This window comes from Oncorhynchus clarkii, chromosome 12 (assembly GCF_045791955.1).
Source record: "Oncorhynchus clarkii lewisi isolate Uvic-CL-2024 chromosome 12, UVic_Ocla_1.0, whole genome shotgun sequence".
Classification (NCBI taxonomy): Eukaryota; Metazoa; Chordata; class Actinopteri; order Salmoniformes; family Salmonidae; genus Oncorhynchus; species Oncorhynchus clarkii.
Window position 1 is genome coordinate 65820263 of NC_092158.1, and position 22595 is coordinate 65842857.

The 22595-nt window shown below is 40.4% G+C and overlaps 1 protein-coding gene across 1 annotated transcript in view; it reads left to right on the forward strand.

Annotated features, from left to right (window-relative positions):
* The window catches only part of LOC139422143 (corticotropin releasing hormone receptor 1), a 157267-nt gene that overhangs the window by 43670 nt on the left and 91002 nt on the right, over positions 1-22595 (forward strand). Inside the window, exons 3-4 of the mRNA XM_071173295.1 lie at positions 6489-6542; positions 15122-15241. Of these exons, the coding sequence (XP_071029396.1) occupies positions 6489-6542; positions 15122-15241 (174 nt within the window). The remainder of the gene's footprint in view (positions 1-6488; positions 6543-15121; positions 15242-22595) is intronic.

A 22595-nucleotide genomic window follows, 5' to 3' on the forward strand; every position in this document is an offset into this window, starting at 1 on the left:
TCATCGACTTTGTTTAACACAATCGTCTCAGCCCACTTCAATAAACTGTTCTAAGAACTGCTGTTTAGAAGTCAGCGCAATCAAGTGCGATGGCTGGCTGGTGTCAATAGACGTTGACATATCAAACTTGTGGGTGGGGTGGGGTGGGGGGGGGTGGGGGGTTGTGCAGCAGTTGTTCTGTTTCCATGGTGACTATTCAACAGAAAACTTCAATGGGGATATGTACAGTGGCCCCCTCGTATTATTACTTGCTGCTGTGTAAACTTAATATGTCCAGTAAGATATGAACACCTCCCCATAATTGTATACCTGGTTGTTTATTCTATAGGCTTTGTCATTTCATTCACAAAATTCAGAGCATGTTTTCCTATGGATTTGATGTTCCTTCCCACCAGACATCCTGCTATCTGCAGTAGAGGATGTTTACTCCCTTCCACATATCAAGAGAGTAATCTGTCTCTCTCTCATCTCTCCCTCTCTCTCCTTTTCTGTCTCATTCTCTCTCTCTCATCTCTCTCTCCCTCTCTCTCTCTGGCTCCATCCATCTCTGATATCTGTGCCTGTTAAACAGAGGGAAGCTTTGGGAAAGTATGCGGATCAAACAGTGATCAACATCTCATCTCAAATTTCATGAATCAATGTCTGTCTCCCCATAATGGGCCTCTGAAGGCCATGATTTATCAGTGCTATTACACCAACAAGTTGTTGTTGAATTGGTTGTAGTATTGAACGTCTCCCTTAACAACTTTCTGAAATGACTACCGTAAGTAATTCCTACATTCTAACCTATTTGTATTTATCCCGGATTTGCCTGGGTAGATCTCTTATCTACATAGCTTATACTGCACTCATCACACAGTCACTAATAGCTTTCAGTGTGTGGGGGAGAGAGAGAGCGGTACTGCCTATCCTGCCTATCCATCAATCTTCACAGTAAGCCAATTATTGAGAACAAAAAGCTTGATTTTACTTGAAATGGTGTGAAAAGATGATTGCAACTGTTTTAGGCTCTGTTTCTAACATCTGCAGTTTGCATGAGTCATAGTTTATTAATTGAGCAATAAACTTGTCAAGTTGCATTACGCCAGTCAGCGGTGAAATGAATCACTGGAACGTGTGTGTGGGATGACTCACTCACATGAATGAATGCAAGGAATAATTATTGGTGCGTGAGCACAGTATTTAGGTGAGTGGTAGGGCTGGATCTGTTTTTTTATAACCTGGAGAGTTGACTGAGAACACATTCACAGCAACAACCTGGGAAAGAGTTATAAGCTGGGGATAATTGGGTGGCCATGATGGTATGAGGGACAGAATATAGCCAGAACACTGGGTTTAACACCCCTACTCTTACAATAATTAATGACCACAGAGAGTCAGGACACCTGTTCAATGTCCCATCAGAAAGACAGCACCCTACACAGGGCAATGTCCCCAATTACCGTCCTGAGGTAGTGGGGATATTTACTTTTAGACCAGAGGAAAGAGTGCCTCCTACTTGCCCTCCAACACCACTTCTAGCAGCATCTGGTCCCCCATCCATGACCAACCCTGCTTTGCTTCAGAGGCAAGCCAGCAGATGGATGCAGGATGGCATGCTGTTGACAATTGTTATGGTAGCTGGTTTAGAGGAAACAGTACCACCAGTGCACTGAAGAGTGGCACCTTTCTCAAGTAGTTGTGTGATATTTGAGTTCTTGATAGAATTTGAGACCAGTGTGAACGGTATACTCTGAGAGCTACAATAGGGTGACTAGCTGGAGGACAACTCTGACTCTGACCCCTCTTCAGTTGCGTTCAGTCAGCCGCACTGACCCCGTCTGGTAGAATAGAGGGCATTGACCTCTGCTACTGTACAGAAGACCATCATGTGATAGGACTTGGTCTTGGGAGATGGGTGATCTATTAGAGTGCCCATTGAATACATACAGTACTGTGAAATTATTGTTTACTGAGATGGAAAAGCAAATTAAATTCTGTGTATCTCTATGGGTTTTTCAAGGTATCAGAGAGATCACAGGGATCTGTTTGTACTGTATTGGCTTTGAGCCTGTATAGGTTGCAGGGCATGTTATCTCATTGGCCTGGTCCTTTGACATATCATCTACCCATGCAGGGACTCACTGAACCTGAAAGCTCCCTGACGGCCTGCAGGGAGGAGCTCCCAGACGGCCTACAGGGAGGAGGTGAGGGCCATCGGAGTGTGGTGTCAGGAAAATAACCTCACACTCAACGTCAACAAAACTAAGGAGATGATTGTGGACTTCAGGAAACAGCAGAGGGAACACCCCCCTATCCACATCGATGGAACAGTATTGGAGAGGGTAGCAAGTTTTAAGTTCCTCGGCATACACATCACAGACAAACTGAATTGGTCCACTCACACAGACAGCATCGTGAAGAAGGCGCAGCAGCGCCTCTTCAACCTCAGGAGGCTGAAGAAATTTGGTTTGTCACCAAAAGCACTCACAAACTTCTACAGATGCACAATCGAGAGCATCCTGGCGGGCTGTATCACCGCCTGGTACGGCAACTGCTCCGCCCACAACCGTAAGGCTCTCCAGAGGGTAGTGAGGTCTGCACAACGCATCACCGGGGGCAAACTACCTGCCCTCCAGGACACCTACACCACCCGATGTTACAGGAAGGCCATAAAGATCATCAAGGACATCAACCACCCGAGCCACTGCCTGTTCACCCCGCTATCATCCAGAAGGCGAGGTCAGTACAGGTGCATCAAAGCTGGGACCGAGAGACTGAAAAACAGCTTCTATCTCAAGGCCATCAGACTGTTAAACAGCCACCACTAACATTGAGTGGCTGCTGCCAACACACTGACTCAACTCCAGCCACTTTAATAATGGGAATTGATGGGAAATGATGTAAATATATCACTAGCCTCTGTAAACAATGCTACCTTATATAATGTTACTTACCCTACATTATTCATCTCATATGCATACGTATATACTGTACTCTATATCATCGACTGCATCCTTATGTAATACATGTATCACTAGCCACTTTAACTATGCCACTTTGTTTACATACTCACCTCATGTATATACCGTACTCGATACCATCTACTGTATCCTGCCTATGCTGCTCTGTACCATCACTCATTCATATATCCTTATGTACATATTCTTTATCCCCTTACACTGTGTATAAGACAGTAGTTTTGGAATTGTTAGTTAGATTACTTGTTGGTTATTACTGCGTTGTCGGAACTAGAAGCACAAGCATTTCGCTACACTCACATTAACATCTGCTAACCATGTGTATGTGTGACAAATAAAATTTGATTTGATTTGATTTGAACCAAGGGCATAGGATCACTAGGGGCCTGCAGTCTCTCTGGAATGATTGCTTGAGTCCCAAATGGCACCCTATGTAGTGCACTAGTTTTGACCAGGGCCGATAGGGTTCTGGTCAAAAGTAGTGCACTGTGTAGGGAATAGGTTGCAGCCTCTCTAATTATAACTATTTATAATGGATGGACTGTCACAAGCCATGTCCAGAGCCTGTTCCCTGTAAGGGGAGGATGTTATGGTAATGTTTGTGGAGCGTGGACACAGTCATCACGCGTGAGTACGTCCCTGGGGAATTCCTCTATTATAGAATCATTCTGAAGATGGATTGTAGGACTTGTGTTATCAATGTAGTACCACACGTTCTGTGTGTGCTGTCTGTGTGACCTACCCTCCAACTAGCAGACCGCATGTCCTCACAATGCTCACAGTGTGTGGACATGCGGTCCATTGGTTAGAGGGTTAGTGGGTGTGTGTGCATGTGTGCATGCATGCTAAGTGCTTGGATGTGTGTCTGTGTGTGTCTTTCTCTGAACATAACACAACCGTTTATGTTGAAATCATGTTCTTGGGCCAACTTGTTTTATGTCAGTGGATGACAGCCACAGTGGCAGATAGGGGGAACAGACTGAAGGCCGAAGAGACAGGCCTTTAGGAGCTGTGAAAATGCATTGTAAATATCAACCATCATATCAACATTACACGGCCTACTAGCAAGGCCAAGTCTCACATACTGAACATGAACATGGACTCCTACCAAAATGGGATATGAATCCAACAAAGATACATGATGAATCATGGAAACAGTTAGCAGTGTTTTGAGGATGAAATGGGTTGTGTGTTTGAGCCACTACAGTGTGTTGTGTGACCTCTATATTCCGGCTCAGGACTTGAGGATGATCTAAGATTAAATGAAAGGACGGCCTGTCCATTCATGTAAGACTGCCTCTGACTTCATCACCTTATTAAAAAACAGCCCAAACTGCCTGTACTTTATGAATGTTTTAATATACAGTATATTTATGTTTTATTGACATAGATAGCATCCTCTATCCAACTGTCCTTTGATCTAAGTTCAATGAGGGGAAAAGAGACGGTAGACGGGCATGGAATTATGTTTGGAAGGAACTATTTGACAGTCATGAGTGCTAGGTTTCCTTCATGATTAGATGCGATGCGGCCCTGGCTCAAACGAAACATGCTCCATGGGTGCAATGTACCCTGCACTTTTTGAAAAATGCAACTGTACATCAAAGCATATGCCAGAGAGAAAAAGGGAATATTTCCATATAAACACAGCAAAAAAAGAAACGTCAACTGCGTTTATTTTAAACAAACTCATTAACATGTGTAAATATTTGTATGAACATTACAAGATTCAACAACTGAGACAGAAACCTAACAAGTTCCACATACATGTGACTAACAGAAATGGAATAATGTGTCCCTGAACAAAGGGGGGGTCAAAATTAAAAGTAACAGTCAGTATCTGGTGTGGCCACCAGCTGCATTAAGTACTGCAGTGCATCTCCTCCTTGTGGACTGCACCAGATTTACCAGGTCTTGCTGTGAGATGTTACCCTACTCTTCCACCAAGGCACCTGCAAGTTCCCGGGCATTTCTGGGGGAATGGCCTTAGCCCTCACCCTCTGATCCAACAGGTCCCAGACGTACTCAATGGGATTGAGATCCAGGCTCTTAGCTGGCCATGGCAGAACACTGACATTCCTGTCTTGCAGGAGATCACGCACAGCATGGCTGGTGGCATTGTCATGCTGGAGGGTCATGTCAGGATGAGCCTACAGGAAGGTTACCACAAGGGAGGAGGATGTCTTCCTTGTAACGCACAGCATTGATATTACCTGCATGACAACAAGCTCAGTCCGACGATGCTGTGACACACCGCCCCAGACCATTATGGACCCTCCACCTCCAAATCTATCCCGCTCCAGAGTATAGGCCTTGGTTTAATGCTCATTCCTTCAGCGATAAACGCAAATCCGACCATCACCCCTGATGAGACAAAACTACAACTCATCAGTGAAGAGCACTTTTGCCAGTCCTGTCTGGTCCAGCGATGGTGGGTTTGTGCCCGTAGTTGACGCTGTTGCCGGGGATGTCTGGTGATGTTGCCGGGGATGTCTACAAGCTCTCAGAGTCCAGCCTCTTTCAGCCTATTGCGGAAAGTCTGAGCACTGATGGAGGGATTGTGCGTTCCTGGTGTAACTTGGGCAGTTGTTGTTGCCATCCTGTACCTGTCCCGCAGGTGTGATGTTTAGATGTACCGATCCTGTGCAGGTGTTGTTACACGTGGTCTCCCACTGCAAGGACGATCAGCTGTCCGCCCTGTCTCCCTGTAGTGCTGTTTTAGGCGTCTCACAGTACGGACATTGCAATTTATTGCCCTGGCCACATCTGCAATCCTCATGCCTCCTTGCAGCGTGCCTAAGGCACGTTCATGCAGATGAGCAGGTACCCTGGGCATCTTTGTTTTGCAGAGTCAGTAGAAAGGCCTCTTTAGGGTCCTAAGTTTTCATAACTGTGACCTTAATTGCCTACCATCTGTAAGCTGTTAGTGTCTTAACGACTGTTCCACAGGTGCATGTTCATTAATTTATGGTTAATTGAACAGGCATGGGAAACTGTGTTTAAAGCCCTTACAATTAAGATCTGTGAAGTTATTTGTATTTTTACGAATTATCTTTGAAAGACAGGGTCCTGAAAAAGGGACGTTTCTTTTTTTTGCTGAGTTTATATATTATAAGGGGAGAGTGGTGGGTGAGGGATAGGGGGAAAGGGGCGTAGGGAATGGTTGGTTACAGTGGCAAGCATCATGTTTACAGATATTAATCAAAGACAATTCTTCTTTTGTCTCTTGTCAGATTTTTGAAATAATTTCTCTGGTGTTGCGTCTTGCATGCCTAATTGTCTATGTTGACTGGTAGCACATTTTAAAAGTAATGGAGGGCATAATACAAAGAAGATAATTATAAGACTTTTATGACATTTTGAGTCTCTTTTTTTCCTTTGTTGTCACCATTGTTCCAACACGTATCCATCTTCCTGTCAAACCTGAATAGGACTATACATGAATTGTAAATGGAATATGGTTTTATTCATGTGTTTCCTGTATATTTTAGTGGTGTATTAATGTATGATTTTCCTCTTGTGTTTCAGCCCGTACGTTGGCACTGTGGAATCTGACCCTCACGCCCAGCAATGTCACTGCCGGTGAGTACAGTAGAAATGTTCATGCGGTCCCAAAGTGTAAGTGTGTTTTGCCTGGTATCAGTTTGTGTGTCACTTTTTGATGCTTTGACAAATACACTGCTCAAAAAAATTAAGGGAAAACTTAAACAACACAATGTAACTCCAAGTCAATCACACTGTGAAATCACAGAACTGTCCACTTAGGAAGCAACACTGATTGACAATACATTTCACATGCTGTTGTGCAAATGGAATAGAAAACAGGTGGAAATGATAGGCAATTAGCAAGACACCCCCAATAAAGGAGTGGTTCTGCAGGTGGAAACACTCCATGAGGGTGGTATGAGGGCCCGACGTCCACAGGTGGGGGTTGTGCTTACAGCCCAACACCGTGCAGGACGTTTGGCATTTGCCAGAGAACACCAAGATTGGTAAATTTGGTCATGGTGTGGGGTAGCATTTCTTTGGGGGGCCGCACAGCCCTCCATGTGCTCGCCAGAGGTAGCCTGACTGCCATTAGGTACAGAGATGAGATCCTCAGACCCCTTGTGAGACCATATGCTGCTCCATCCACCAACGCCACGTTGCACCACAGACTATCCAGGAGTTGGCGGATGCTTTAATCCAGGTCTGGGAGGAGATCCTTCAGGAGATCATGCACGTGGAGGCCACACACACTACTGAGCCTCATTTTGACTTGTTTTAAGGACATTACATCAAAGTTGGATCTGCCTGTCGTCTGGTTTTCCACTTTAATTTTGAGTGTGACTCCAAATCCAGACCTCCATGGGTTGATAAATTCTAAAATTCTATAAATTCTATTGATACATTTTGTGATTTTGTTGTCAGCACATTCAACTATGTAAAGAAAAAAGTATTTAATAAGAATATTTCATTCATTCAGATCTAGTATGTGTTATTTTAATGTTCCCTTTATTGTTTTGAGCAGTGTATATGATTCACAGTATGTAAAACAAAAGAGCTGCTATTCATTTTGATACAGAGAAAACATGTGTCTAGGGCTAGTTTTGTTACTCAACTGACAAAGGGCTGCACTTATGCACAGCAACATCTTAGACATTAATCAACCTTCAGGTTCTGAAGGTATGTGTAAAAAAGTGTTGGTAATGCCAGGCCATGCAATGTATGTTAGCTTAGTTTGAATTTAAGGACATTTTCATTTACATTTTCGATCAGAATCCATTTTGTGTCACGCCCTGACCATAGAGAGCTGTTTATTCTCTGTGTTGGTTGGGACGTGATAGAGACTAGGGTGGGTCATCTAGGTGATTAGTGATTTATGTTGACCTGGTATGGTTCCCAATCAGAGACAGCTATTTATCGTTGTCTCTGATTGGGGATCATATTTAGGCAGCCATTTCCCCATTGTGCTTTTTGGGATCTTGACTTTGGATAGTTGCCTGTTAGCACTATTATTTAGCGTCACGTTTGGTATTTTGTTGTTTTTGTTCGGTGTTCATTTAACAAAGGTAAATATACGCCTACAACGCTGCACATTGGTCCAATCCTTATAACAATCATGACATTTTGTTACAATATTCTTTCAATTTTTGTAAAGAGAATAACAACAAATAAATGGATTAACACGTTCCAATTTGAATCAAAGAGTCAGAGAGTCAGAACTATACAAATCAAATAAATCCAATTTTATTGGTCACATTCACATATTTAGCAGATGTTATTGCGGGTGTAGCGAAATGCTTGTTTTCATACTTCCAACACTCTCCATTGTAGCTAAATTATTAAGATGGAAATTGCATTGGGACAATTATATTAGACAATTTAGCCACTACACTTTATTTTACGGTCCTATTTTTTTTAAATATTCGGTTTACTGTTTAAAGTACATGTCACATCCCGCTGTGCTCTTCGAAAAAATAAAGATAAATTTGACCCACCTCCATGAAATGACGGGGAGGATTTTCTCTAAGCCAATCACTAGGGCTTTTCTTTGGCAGCCCATGATGCATTGCTGCCTGTAGTTTTAGAAGTTGTGCAGGACAAATTAGAGTCCCCTTTGTTTGATTAATAAGTAACACATTTTTCTACCAAAGCCCAGAGTAATGTCATCAGCCGTATGAAGGCTGCCTGCTTGCCTCCTCCAATCTGACGTGCTCTAATTGGTTTTAAACTGCCTGCAGCTACACAACTTTGCTTTTTATCTCCATTTTAGTTTATCAGAATCGTGTTTGGGGTTGTGCTGGGTTTTCAAATCCCTCCAGCGTCTCTACCTCATTCATTTACATAGTAAGGCTTGGATGTCTTCACTGAAGTTTTAAATCTTTTCTTCCCTTAAGACTCATCGAATCACTAGTATATGTAGTCCAACAACGCTAAATGTACCCAGACAGACAACTCCTATTTTGCTTATGTGTTCTCTTCTCTTACTCCATTTAACCATCCATAACCCTTTACAGAAAACCACATCATTTCATGTTAAATCATGGTTTTGTAACACTTTAAATGTGATGATATGTGGATTTTCCCATGTGATCCTATATCCTTCCACATGTGAAACCATGTAGTTTTGGAACACGTCGCGTGATGATATTTTAAAAGTTTCACATTTGACACATTTTCATATTTGAAAATCGAATTTGTACTTTCATGTGAACAACTTTCACGTGAAAACTGAATTCTCACATGTGGAATAGAATTTTCACATGTTAAAATCAAATTTGCAGTTCCACATGTAAGAAAAATTCACATGTGAAAATCTAACTCTCACATGTTCAATTGCATTTTCACAAGTGAAAAACGTTCACGTGAAAATCGAATTTGGAGTTTTCCATATTATTAAAAGCAGTTATTGTCACATTTATTTCACGAGGTCATGTTTTCACGTTTAGTTTTGTGTTATCACAGGTTTCTTTTACATGTTGTCACGTTATGACAATAACTTCACAGAAGATCACGTGATCATATGTGAAACGCATGTGATTATGTGAAATTCATGTGTTTTTTCCATAAGGTTACTGATATCTACCTAGCCCAGATATGGCTTGCCTCAATTACTATTTCAACATGGTGTTATAGCTAAACAGAGCCTATCCACCTGAGCAATCTGCCTACCTCTTCATCACAGTCTGCTGCTCTCTACGTTTCTCTCTTTCATTTCCTCTCTCTCTCATTCAGTTGGTGTCGCTCTCTCAACCTCGCTCCCTCTACCATTCCCTCTCATTCACTCATTCTCTCCCTCTCTCCTCCCACTCTCCCAGCTCACCTGACTAACAGACACAGCAGCCTCGCTGGTAGTGCAGCAGCTGTCACTAAAGGTTACCTGCCCAGCTGTATCCCTAGTATGGTGGTTGCTGTTGTTGCTGTTTTGTTGTTGGTATGGTCATCATGGAAGGCCGCAGTGAGGTGTTAATCCCATTATCCCCAGGTTCAGGTTTGCCGCTACCTGTAAGCATGTTTTCCACTAGCGTGTTGTTGCTAGCACGTTAACACAGATGTTGTTGCTAGTACGTTAGTGACCCACGGTGGATTACGGGTCCATAGCAGGCCACACAGATTGTGACTCATCTTTGCTTATCTTCCATGAATTGGAAAAATTATTTTATCATGCTTTCAACTTTATGCACATATATTGCTATCATCTGTTGTGCTCAGGCATTGTAGTAATGAACAAACATGACAGGGGAAAACTGCAACCTAACCCTAACTGTAAATCGCTCTGATAAGAGTGTATTGCTAAAATGGTTATTGCTGAGATAATCTATATACAACGAAAGCTAACCTAGTCGCCTCCCACTATTTTGTCACTGCCTTGTTGGCCACATACCCCATACACAAAATAGTGGCTAGCAAGATGGAGATCGCAAAGGTTATTTTTAATGTGTGCATTTCACAAGTAGCTAGTTTGCATCAACCACCATCATTTAAACAACTGCAAAGGTTTTGCTTGTACATTTTGGAATGAAATTGTAATGTTCTGTCATGTTTGCCTCATGATTTGTTGGGAGATTTGTCTGTCTGAAGGGGAAACACCCCGGAAACAATCATTTTCCCCCTTATCGAACTGCCAAAAGAGTCCGTCATGAATTGCAGACCCTAGTCACTGCTGTTGACAAGGGTCGGGTTTACAAGACTATTAATCTAATTATCTTTGGGATTCTTGTAAAACCGCTTCTGTACTCAGTAGTGTGGATAATCAATAGGAGACCGGTCACGGCTTGTGACGTTTGTGGTAACTTCTGTGATGTGGTGTATCTAAAAGGTCACTAATGTTGCCTGCCGTGTCAAAACGATCAAGAGCTTTGACAGCTCCTTTAATAGATCTTCTACACACACACACGCACACACTCGTCCACTTCTTCCTTCCCAATTACAAGGTAAAAATGCCATCCACCCAATGCAAAGCAGATTAACACAAGGCATTAACACAATCTGTTAGCATAGGTCTGCCACACAAAGATGTGAGGAAACGGAGAGCACCAAGGCTTTGGACAATTACACACTTTATAGAGTGAATGCAATGTCTACATCCCCAACCACTTCAAGCCCTGGTGCAAATCAACTAGAAAGGCTCTGTTTCAGACGTGAATGAAAACGTACACTTTTCTCTGTCTACACAGGTCCAGTTTCACCTCAATGCACTATAATCTCTTTAGCAGACATTTCAATTCCATTCAGCTGGGGTTACACATAGAGTTCTGTAGGAGATGGAACTGATTGCTTTTTCAAGTCATGTTTAACATATTTTCAATATCTATTTGATTTGATTTATTAGGATCCTCATTTGCCGACGCCAATGGTGACAGCTTGTCTTACTGGGGTCCGACACATAACAAAAAAACACTTTACAGACACAAGACTTTACAATTTCCATACAGTACCAGTCAAAGGTTTAGACACACCTACTCATTCCAGGGTTTCCTTTATTTTAACTATTTTCTACATTGTAGAATAACAGTGAAACATCAAAACGATAAAATAACAGATATGGAATCATGTAGTAACCCAAAAAGTGTTAAACAAATCACAATATGTTTTATATTTGAGATTCTTCAAAGTAGCCACCCTTTGCCTTGATGACAGCTTTGCACACTCTTTGCATTCTCTCAACCAGCTTCACCTGGAATGCTTTTTCAACAGTCTTTAAGGAGTTCCCACATATGCTGAGCACTTGTTGGCTGCTTTTCCTTCACTCTGCGGTCCAACTCATCCCAAACAATATCAATTGGGTTGAGGTCGGGTGATTGTGGAGAACAGGTCATCTGACGGAGCACTCTATCACTCTCCTTCTTGGTCAAATAGCCCTTACACAGCTTGGAGGAGTGTTGGGTCATTGTCCCAATTGAAAAACAAAAGATAGTCCCACTAAGCACAAACCAGATGGGATGGCGTATCGCTGCAGAATGCTGTGGTAGCCATGCTGGTTAAGTGTTTCTTGAATTATAAATAAATCAATGACAGTCAACAGCAAAGCACCCCCCCCCCCCCCCCCCCTTCCCACACTAACTTTACAAAATTCAAACTTACAATGCTTTTCTTTCATTTTTAGTTGTTTTTAATGCATCAGTACGATGTATTTCCTGCCTAGGTTTGCCCAGTTTGCCAATGAAGAAATCATTAAAATATTTGTCAAAGTCAAATGGTTTTGTGACCTGATTCAATGAAATATTTAATTTCACTTAAAGTACACCAAAGTTTTTTTCATCATTTTTATATCATTGATCTTGGCTTAAGTCACATAATTTCTCAATTTGCAGTAAGTCAGATGTGCAGCCAGACTTATTAGCCACTCCTTTTGCCCCATCACGGCTCCTGAGTGGCACAGAGGTCTAAGTCACTGCATTTCAGTGCTAGAGGTGTCACTACAGACCCTGGTTCAATTCCAGGCTGTATCCCAACCGACCGTGATTAGGAGTCCCATAGGGCAGCGCATAATTGGCCCAGCATCGTCCGGGATAGGGTTTGGCCGATGTCGGCCGTCATTGTAGATAATAATTTGTTCTTAACTTCTTGGTGACGGGGCAGTATTTTCACGTCGGGATGAAATGCATGCCCAAATTCAACTGCCTGCTACTCATCCCCAGAAGATAAGATATGCATATTATTAGTAGATTTGGATAGAAAACACTCTGAAGTTTCTAAAACTGTTTGAATCATGTCTGTGAGTATAACATAACTTATTTAGCAGGCGAAACCCAGAGGACAAACCATTCAGATTTTTTTCTGAGGTCACTCTCTTTTCAATTAGTTTTCATTGGGAATCCAGATTTCTAAGGGACCTTCTTATTACAGTTCCTATCGTTTCCAGTGGATGTCAACAGTCTTTAGAAATTGGTTGAGGTTTTTCCTTTGTGTAATGAAGAAGTACGGCCATCTTGAACGAGGGTAATTTGAAGTGTACTGTTAGATAGAGGCGCGTGACCAGAAAGCATGCTACAGTTTGTTTTCCTCCTGTATTGAACACCGATCATCCCGTCTTCAATTTTATCGATTATTTACGTTAAAAAATACATAAAGTTGTATTACAAAAGTAGTTTGAAATGTTTTGGCAAAGTTTACAGGTAACTTTTGAGATATTTTGTAGTCACGTTGCTCATGTTAGAACCAGTGTTTTTCTGGATCAAACGCACCAAACAAATGGACATTTTGGATATATAGCGACGGAATTAATCGAACAAAAGGACCATTTGTGATGTTTATGGGACATATTGGAGTGCCAACAAAAGAAGCTCGTCAAAGGTAAGGCATGAATTATATTTTTATTTCTGCGTTTTGTGTCGCACCTGCAGGGTTGAAATATGCTTTTCTCTTTTTGTTTACTATGGTGCTATCCTCACATAATAGCATAATTTGCGTTCGCCGAAAAGCCTTTTTGAAATCTAACATGTTGGCTGGATTCACAACAAGTGTAGCTTTAATTTGCTATCTTGCATGTGTGATTTCATGAAAGTTTGAATTTTATAGTAATTTATTTGAATTTATCGCTCTGCATTTTCACTGGCTTTTGGCCAGGTGGGACGCTACCGTCCCACATATCCCAGAGTTAACTGACTTGTCTAGTTAAATAAAGGTTAAATAATACAAATAAAATAAATCTCTTTCAACCATACAGTTCCTCATCAGTCCATGCAACCGTAACAGTTCTAAAAGTCAGTTTCTTAACAGGTGCATGTTTATCAATAATTGGAAGAAGCAGTTCCATAAATTCATGAAGTGCAGCATCTGGGTGCTCCTTATGATTCACATCAGACCAACAAACATTTTTAACATCATCTACATAAGTCACTGCAAAATTGTTTGTATCATCTCTTATACATTATTTTATGCCCAGCTTTTGGAACTTTGGCTTTCCTGGATTTAGCCACTATATTGTGATCACTGTATCCAATGGGTACGAATAAAGCTTTAGAACAAAGTTCTACAGTATTAGTACAAATGTGATCAATGATCTTGTTCCTGTAGTGTTTATAAACACCCTGGTAGGTTGATTAATAACCTGAACCAGAATACAGGCACTGGATAAAATGAGAAGCTTCCTCTTGAGTGGACAGATTGATGAAAACTAGTCAATATTCAGGTCCCCAAGAAAGCAGACCTCTCTGTTAGCATTCTGTCTGTCTCCCATCCCATGGTGGAGACACAACATGGATATTTTACTAATATGTTAATATACATGTTCAATGATTTTTAAGGAAACAATTTTCAGTAAATAGAAAATTCATACAGTGGGGTTTTCACCTGAGTGCAAACAGATTGTTGCTCAGACACAGTACAGTTTATCATTAAATGTAATAGGTTATTGTAATGTTTGTAATCATAACTGAACCCATCATTTTTCCACAGGCAATAACAAGCCCTATCTTGACTGCCATCGCATTGTATTACAATGCCACATTTACAGAGATGAGAAAAATCAACAAGGAAATTGGCTTCCCACTTTATATGAGGTGGCACTATAACCATGTATTTAAATGGTACTTACATAGTCAGATACAGTGTAGCTGTATTGTGAGTATACATTACAGCATGGCAACTGTAATCCTAGTTTGCACATTTCAAGTATTTGTAAACAAACTTTCAATCAACATTATCCATGTAATTGTTGCCATTTATAGATTGAGGGGTGGTCTAAAAGCAGTGACTTCCTACTGTTTAACACCGCCTCATATAAGAGGGATGGAAATGTAAAATGTAATGGGTTAACATGGTACAACTTTCCAAAACGTAAAATTATCAAACATTAGAAAAGTTACGGTTTATTATAATTGAATACAGCTGGACACGCCCTGAGGCTGCAGCTCAGTTGATGACTGGTGCCATGGTTACGACGTCTGTGACCATGCGTGTGTGTGGTCGATCCTGCTGTCGCCAGGTCCAGTTACCTGTAAGCACTGCTAGGCAGGTCACAGTGGTCAGGTCCTGTTCCTTAATTTACCATCCACTTTCTGTTAGACAGCTGTGACAATGTGCTCTTTAACCTCTGTCCATCCACAATCACAGACACAACTCCACTGGTTGTAATGCTGGCTTTTTTTCTCTTGTCCTCTCTCTTTCTTTCCTTTTGTGATCCTCTTCTATGTGTCTGTCTCTCTATCTCCCTCCCTCCTTTCTCTGTCACTCAGGCCTGTTCTGTAACATGTCCATCGATCCCATCGGTACCTGCTGGCCCAAGAGCACTGCAGGGGAGTGGGTGTCACGGCCATGTCCAGAGATGTTCTATGGTGTCAAATACAACACCACCAGTGAGTAGAGCCCCATTGACAATGCTTATTTGTGCGTGTCTGTCCAATATCCACAGTTGTATGTCGATTTTCAGGGTTTAGCTATTGTTTATTTATGCAGGCCTGTCTTAAGACGCATACAGTACACAAACACACACACACACACACACGTACGCATGCAAATGCAAACATCCGAGTAAATCTTTGTACAGCTGTGCATGTTAGAGTGTGTCGTGACGTGACTATCATTCATGTGATGACATGCTATTTATCGAAAAATTACCTATGTTTAATTATTACGTGATTAAATTAATAATGCAACAACTCACTCATTAATAACTTGGGGCACCTTAGGAAAAGTTTGTTTAATGAGTCACCGTTTCCTGAATTAACACAAGAATATATCAGAATATCTCTATCATAACAGTCAATAATAAATAATTTCCTCAAATCAGTCTCATTCTGAAAATGTTTGACCTCGTAAATCTGCACAAACCGTAGCCTAAATGATGAATCAGCGATACACAAATTGGCTTAATTATTTATTTACTAACTAACTAAATAATCACACATAATTATATAAACACACACACAAAATAGATTATCGATTACTAACATCATGCAATGAAAAGTCCCTAGTGGACTAACCCGATATGACAATTTGGTTACACAATGGGAAGGGAGGGGAAAGATAAGGAGAGCGAGAGAGACAAAGGGAATGGGCTGGTACATACATATGGAAGCTATGCTCATGAGAATGAATACTGTGCACATCAACCACCGCTCATTCGAAAATAATTGCAATGTATATATTTACGCTTGTATGTCTTTGTCATCTCTCTGTTGAAATCACCCGGTCCGGCTATGCCTTTGGGGAGTAGTTCAACAGAAGTCTCTGGTTTGTCCACCAGAGGCCCCACTGTCCTTTGTAGATGTAGTTTTCTTTGACTCTGAGTGTTTGCTAAAATGGATCCTCCAGATGTTGCACACAGTGGTCTTTGCTCGAGTTTACTAAAACAGCTGTAGACTGCATGTTCCGGTATAGTCTTTATCTTCTTCACTTGTGAGTTTCGGAGTGTCTTACCACTTTCTGGTCTTGTAGATTTTAAACATTTGTCAGCCATGTAGCCACTGCTCAACGCTGTCTCATCTGTAGAGATTTCAATTCCAAACATTTCAACGTGTGGATGATCCTCACATTCTCTGCTCTAATATGTTCATTCTTCAGCGAGTCATTTCAAGCTCTTGCCTTTGAGGGTGGTTCCGTCAAGTTGCCACAATGTCTGTGCTCACATGGGCATGGTTGCTGACTTGGAAAAAGTTCATATGAAAAACAATTATCTCATTTAGAAGGCTAAAATCACATCGCTATCTTTTCACAAATAGCTTCATATTGAATCATATAAGATTACAACATTTAGATGTAAATCTGATATCTACATTGTGAAATCTCTTAAAGATTCAGTTATCTTGTTATACGATCCGTAATGACATGACAAAATGCTAAGTGATATGACATGATTATTGTTTGGCTCCCCACCGACCATTCCAAACATTTGGATTCCAAAACTAATGTTCAATGTCCAATCTTCTGATGTTGACATTTGGGGGCACAGTCTCTCTCTTTTGTAACAAATTGATTTTTAACTTCTCCATACAGCAATGCAACACAGAGAACGTTTAAAACTGTCCCAACTCCGCCCTCTCCTATCCTGGTGGGGGGGTCTGGCTTTTTCCAACCTACACTGTAAATGTTTAAATTATGTCTTCAATATAGACAAAAATATACAATCATTTGGGTGTTACCTATTGTCATCAATAACTGCTGAATTGCATAGCACCACATTCAAATAATATTACTAAAAATATTTATATTCGTGCAATATAGCAAAACACAGCTTAGCATTTTGTTAATCCACCTGGACGTGTCAGATTTTCAAAATATGCTTTACAGCGAAAGCAATCCAAGCGTTTAGAAGTTTATCGATCACTAGACAAAACATTATGAACACCTAGCATCAAAGTAGCTTGGTCACGAAAATCAGAAAAGCAATAAAATGAATCACTTACCTTTGAAGCTTTCAAAATAGAAGCCACTTCCTGGTTTGATTTTACTCAGGTTTCGCCTGCAATATCAGTTCTGTTATACTCACAGACAATATTTTTGACAGTTTTGGAAACTTTAGAGTGTTTTCTATCTCTATCTGTCAATTATATGCATATTCTAGCATTTGAGCCTGAGAAATAGGCCGTTTACATTGGGAATGTTATTTTTCCAAACATAAAAATAGTGCCCCCTAGCTGAAAGAGGTTAAGCACACTGAGTTTGTCTATTGTTGTGATCAGATCAAATTTGAAGTCAAATTGATGCAGAAATCCAGATAATTACGAAGGGTTCACATACTTTTTCTTGCCACTGTAGAGGCATGTGTGTTAACCATCAGAAAAGTGATTCCCTTCCACGTGTTGCAATCTGAGTGAGTACTATCTCTTCTGTCGCTGTCATCAATAGCAATTTGACTTGTTAGGTCTCTAACCTTTTGACTGATTGTGCCTGGACTGACTGTGCCGGGATTGGTACTGGTACTAAAGGGGACCAGTTATCCTACCGATTTATTCTGAAATGTTATCTTAACGGAACATATGATTAGAGCATTTTACTAGTTGCATTGTTGTTGAAACTACACATGGCAAGGAATGATTATTGTTGACATTTGTTTTGGAGGTGGAAAGTCCACTGGACTTCTTTTACGACCAGTGTGGTACACCTCAGTGATATTGTAGATGTGTTCTAAGGTTATCCCCATCTAGGGGCCTGTCTGCTCCTCTCTGTTCTCATGGGGAAGTTTACTAGAGGTCGACCATTTATGATTTTTCAACGCCGATACCGATTATTGGAGGACCAAAAAAAGCCGATACCAATTAATCGGCTAATTTATTTATATATATATATATATATATATATATATATATATATATATATATATATATATATATATATATATATATATATATATATATATATATATATATAATAATATGACAATTACAACAATACTGAATGAACAATTCACACTTTTAACTTAATATAATACATCAATAAAATCAACTTAGCCTTAAATAAATAATGAAACATGTTCAATTTGGTTTAAATAATGCAAAAACAAAGTGTTCGAGAAGAAAGTATTGCCAGCCTAATCTCGGGAGTTGATGGGCTTGAAGTCATAAACAGCGCTGTGCATCGCAGCACTGTTAAGAGCTGCTGTTTGAATGAATGCTTACGAGCCTGCTTCTGCCGTTCCAAACGGGTGGCAACCCTAAGTCTAAATATTACTGTTACATTGCACAAACTTCAATGTTATGTAAAATTCTGGCAAATTAATCACATTATTATAGACAGACTTCTCCCCATCTTAGCTAATACTGCGTCAATATGTTTTGACCATGACAGTTTACAATCTAGGATTATTCCAGGCAGTTTAGTTATCTCAATTTACTCAATTTCCACATTTTTTATTACAAGATTTAGTTGAGGCTTAGTGAGTGTTTTGTTCCAAATACAATGCTTTTAGTTTTAGAAATATTTAGGGCTAACTTATTCTTTGCCACCCGCTCTGAAACTAACTGCAGCTCTTTGTTGAGTGTTGCAGTCATTTCAGTCGCTGTAGTAGCTGATGTGTATAGTGTTGAGTCATCCACATACATAGACACTCTGGCTTTACTCAAAGTCAGTGGCATGTCGTTAGTAAAAAAAATTAAAAGCAAGGGGCTGAAACGGCTACCCTAGGGAATTCCTGATTCTAACTGGATTATATTTGATAGGATCCAATTAAAGAACACCCTCTGTGTTATTTTAGACAAGTAACTCTTTATCCATGTTATAGCAGGGGGTGTAAAGCCATAACACTAGGTTTTTCCAGGAGCAGACTATGATCGATAATGTCAAAAGCTGCACTGAAGTCTAACAAGACAGCCCCCACAATTATTTTATCATCAATTTCTCTTAGCCAATCATCAGTCATTTGTGTAAGTGCTCTGCTTGTTGAGTGTCCTTTCCTATGAGCAAGCTGGAATTCTGTTGTCAATTTGTTTACTGTGAAATAGCATTGTATCCGGTCAAACACAATTTTTTCCAGAAGTTTTCTAAGGGTTGGTAACAGGCTGATTGGTCAGCTATTTGAGCCAGTAAAGAGGGCTTTACTATTCATGGGTAGCGGAATGACCTTTGCTTCCCTCCAGGCCTGAGGGCACACGCTCTCTAGTAGGCTTAAATTGAAGATGTGGCAAATAGGAGTGGCAATATCATCTGCTATTATCCTCAGTAATTTTCCATCCAGATTGTCAGACCCCGGTGGCTTGTCATTGTTGACAGACAACAATAATTTTTTCACCTCTTCCACACTGACTTTGCGGAATTCAAAAGTACAATTCCTGTCTTTCATAATTTGGTCCGATATACTTGGAAGTGTAGTGACAGCGTTTGTTGCGGAGTTTGCTTATCTTGCCAATGAAAATGTCATTAAAGTAGTTTGCAATATCAGTGGGCTTTGGGATGAATGAGCCATCTGATTCAATGAATGAAGGAGCCGAGTTGGCTTTTTTTCCCAAAATGTCATTTAAGGTGCCCCAAAGCTTTTTACTGTCATTTTTTAAATATAATTGATTTGTTTCATGGTGTAGTTTCTTTTTATTTAGTTTAGTCACATGAATTCTTAATTTGCAGTATGTTTGCCAATCAGTTGAGCTGCCAGACTTATTTTCCATACCTTTTGCCTCATCCCTCTCAACTATACAATTTTTAAATTCCTCATCAATCCAAGGGGATTTAACAGTTTTTACAGTCCTTTTCTTAATGGGTGCGTGCTTGTTAGTAACTGGAATAAGTAATTTCATAAATGCTTCACGTGCAGTGCCTGGTTGCTCCTCATTACACGCCACAGACCAGCCAATATTCTTTACATCATCAACATATGAATCACAACAAAACTTATTGTATGACTTCTTATACACTATAATAGACCCAGCCTTTGGAACTTTGGTTTTCCTAGATATGGCTATTATATTGTGATCACTACATCCTATGGATTTGGATACTGCTTTAAAGCAAATATCTGCAGCATTAATAAAGATGTGATCAATACATATTGGGGATTTAATTCCTGTGCTGTTTGTAACTACCCTGGTAGGTTTACTGACAACCTAATCCAGGTTGCAGCGCTGGTTAAGTTTTTTTCCTGAGTGGGCAGCTTGATGATAGCCAGTCAATATTTAAATCACCCAGAAAATATACTTCTCTGACATCACATACATTATAAAGCATTTCACACACATTATCCAGATACTGACTGTTAGCACTTGGTGGTCTATAGCAGCTTCCCACAAGAATGGGCTTTAGGTGATGAACCTAAACTAAGTGAGTCTCAGAGATAGTCAGAATATGAATGTCATCTGTTACAAGCAAGTTATTGACTTCATGGACCTTGTTTCTTAGGCTACATATGTTAATATGGGCTATTGTTTAGCACTTCTCTGGGTTGTTTGATTGTTTTTAATGCTTTACTGGGAAGCTTATCAGAGGTAGACTTACAGCTCTAGCAGGGCAGAAATTTAACAAACAAACTTGTTGGAAAGGTGGCAACCTATGACGGCGCAACGTTGACAGTCACTGAGCTCTTCAGTAAGGCCATTCTACTGTCAATGTTGCCTATGGAGATTGCATGGCGGTGTGATTGATTTTATACACCTGTCAGCAACGTGTGTGGCTGAAATAGCCGAATCCACTAATTTGAAGGGGTGTCCACATATTTTTGTATATATAGTGTATGTTTATTAAAGTAGTGCACATTTAAGTATTTGGTCCCATATTCATAGAATGCAATGACTACATCAAGCTTGTGACTCTACACATTTGTTGGACGCATTTGCTATTTGTTTGGGTTGCGTTGATTTTGTGCCCAATAGAAATGAATGGTAAATAATTGATTGTGTCATTTTGGAGTCCCTTTTATTGTAAATAAGAATATAATGTTTCTAAAAACTTCAACATGAATGTGGATGCTTCCATGATGAGTGAGAAAGTTACAGACAAACAAATATCACTCCACCCCCCAAGAAATTGCTAACCTCCCCTGTTATTGAAATGGTGAGAGGTTATCATGTCTTGGGGGTATGATAATTGGGCAACAATTTGCTTGACACCCAGATTCATAACACGTTATGACATGGTCATAACCGTGTCATATGTCATAACAGCTGACATAACATTGTCATAACACATATTTTTAGACCTGTTGTGACATATATTGCATTATTTTATGGCTGGTTATGACACCTATATAATTTTTGTTGAGAACAAAATATTCTGAAAAACAACCAAAGCAAAAAGCAAATGCAGCCAACAAATGTATAGAGTCACAAGATTGATTTAAGATGGCGCCAAAGAACATGGCTGACGTTTTACATTCTCCCAACCAAATGTGCAATTTTGTATTTTTTGGCGTTTTGTGTAACTTATTTTTTTACTTATTGTGTACATAATGTTGCTACTACCATCTCTCATGACCGAAAATAACTTCTGGACATCAGAAACGCGACTACTCACAGTGGACTGAAATAAACTTTTTCAGTTAATTAACAAGTCCGACAAGAAGGATATCCTGCTTTCACTGGAAAAGGTCCAGATCCACGCCTTTTGCGTGAAGAAAAGATGCCGGAAAAGGGGACGCAGATCGGGGATCCTTCTGAGAATCCAGAGGCAACCGAGCAAACTCCCAATGCCTTCCATTCGTGTTGCTAACGTGCAATCATTGGAAAAAAAATGTATGACCTACTATTAAGATTACCCTACCAACGGGACATTAAAAACTGTAACATCTTATGCTTCACCGAGACGTGGCTGAACGAAGAAACGGACAATATAGAACTGGCGGGATTTTCCATGCAACGGCAGAACAGAAAAGCAACCTCTGGTAAGACGAGGGGTGGGGTTGGGGGTCTTTTTGTCAAAAACAGCTGGTTTTGTCTAAAATTAAAGAAGTCTCGATGTATTGCTCGCCTGAGGTAGAGTACCTAATGATAAGTCGACCACACGGTCTACTAAGTGAGTTTTCATCTGTATTATTTGTAGCCGACTATTTACCAACCACAAAGTGAAGCTGACACTAAGACTGCTCTCAACCAACTCTATAAGGCCATAAGCAAAGAAGAAAATGCTCACCCAGAAGTGGCGCTCCTAGTGGCCAGGGACTATAATGCAGGCAAACTTAAATCAGTTTTACCAAATTTTTACCAGCATGTCATGTGTAACTAGGGGGGGGGGGGGGGGGGGGGGAATCTTAGACCACCTTTACTCCACACACAGAGATGCAAACAAAGC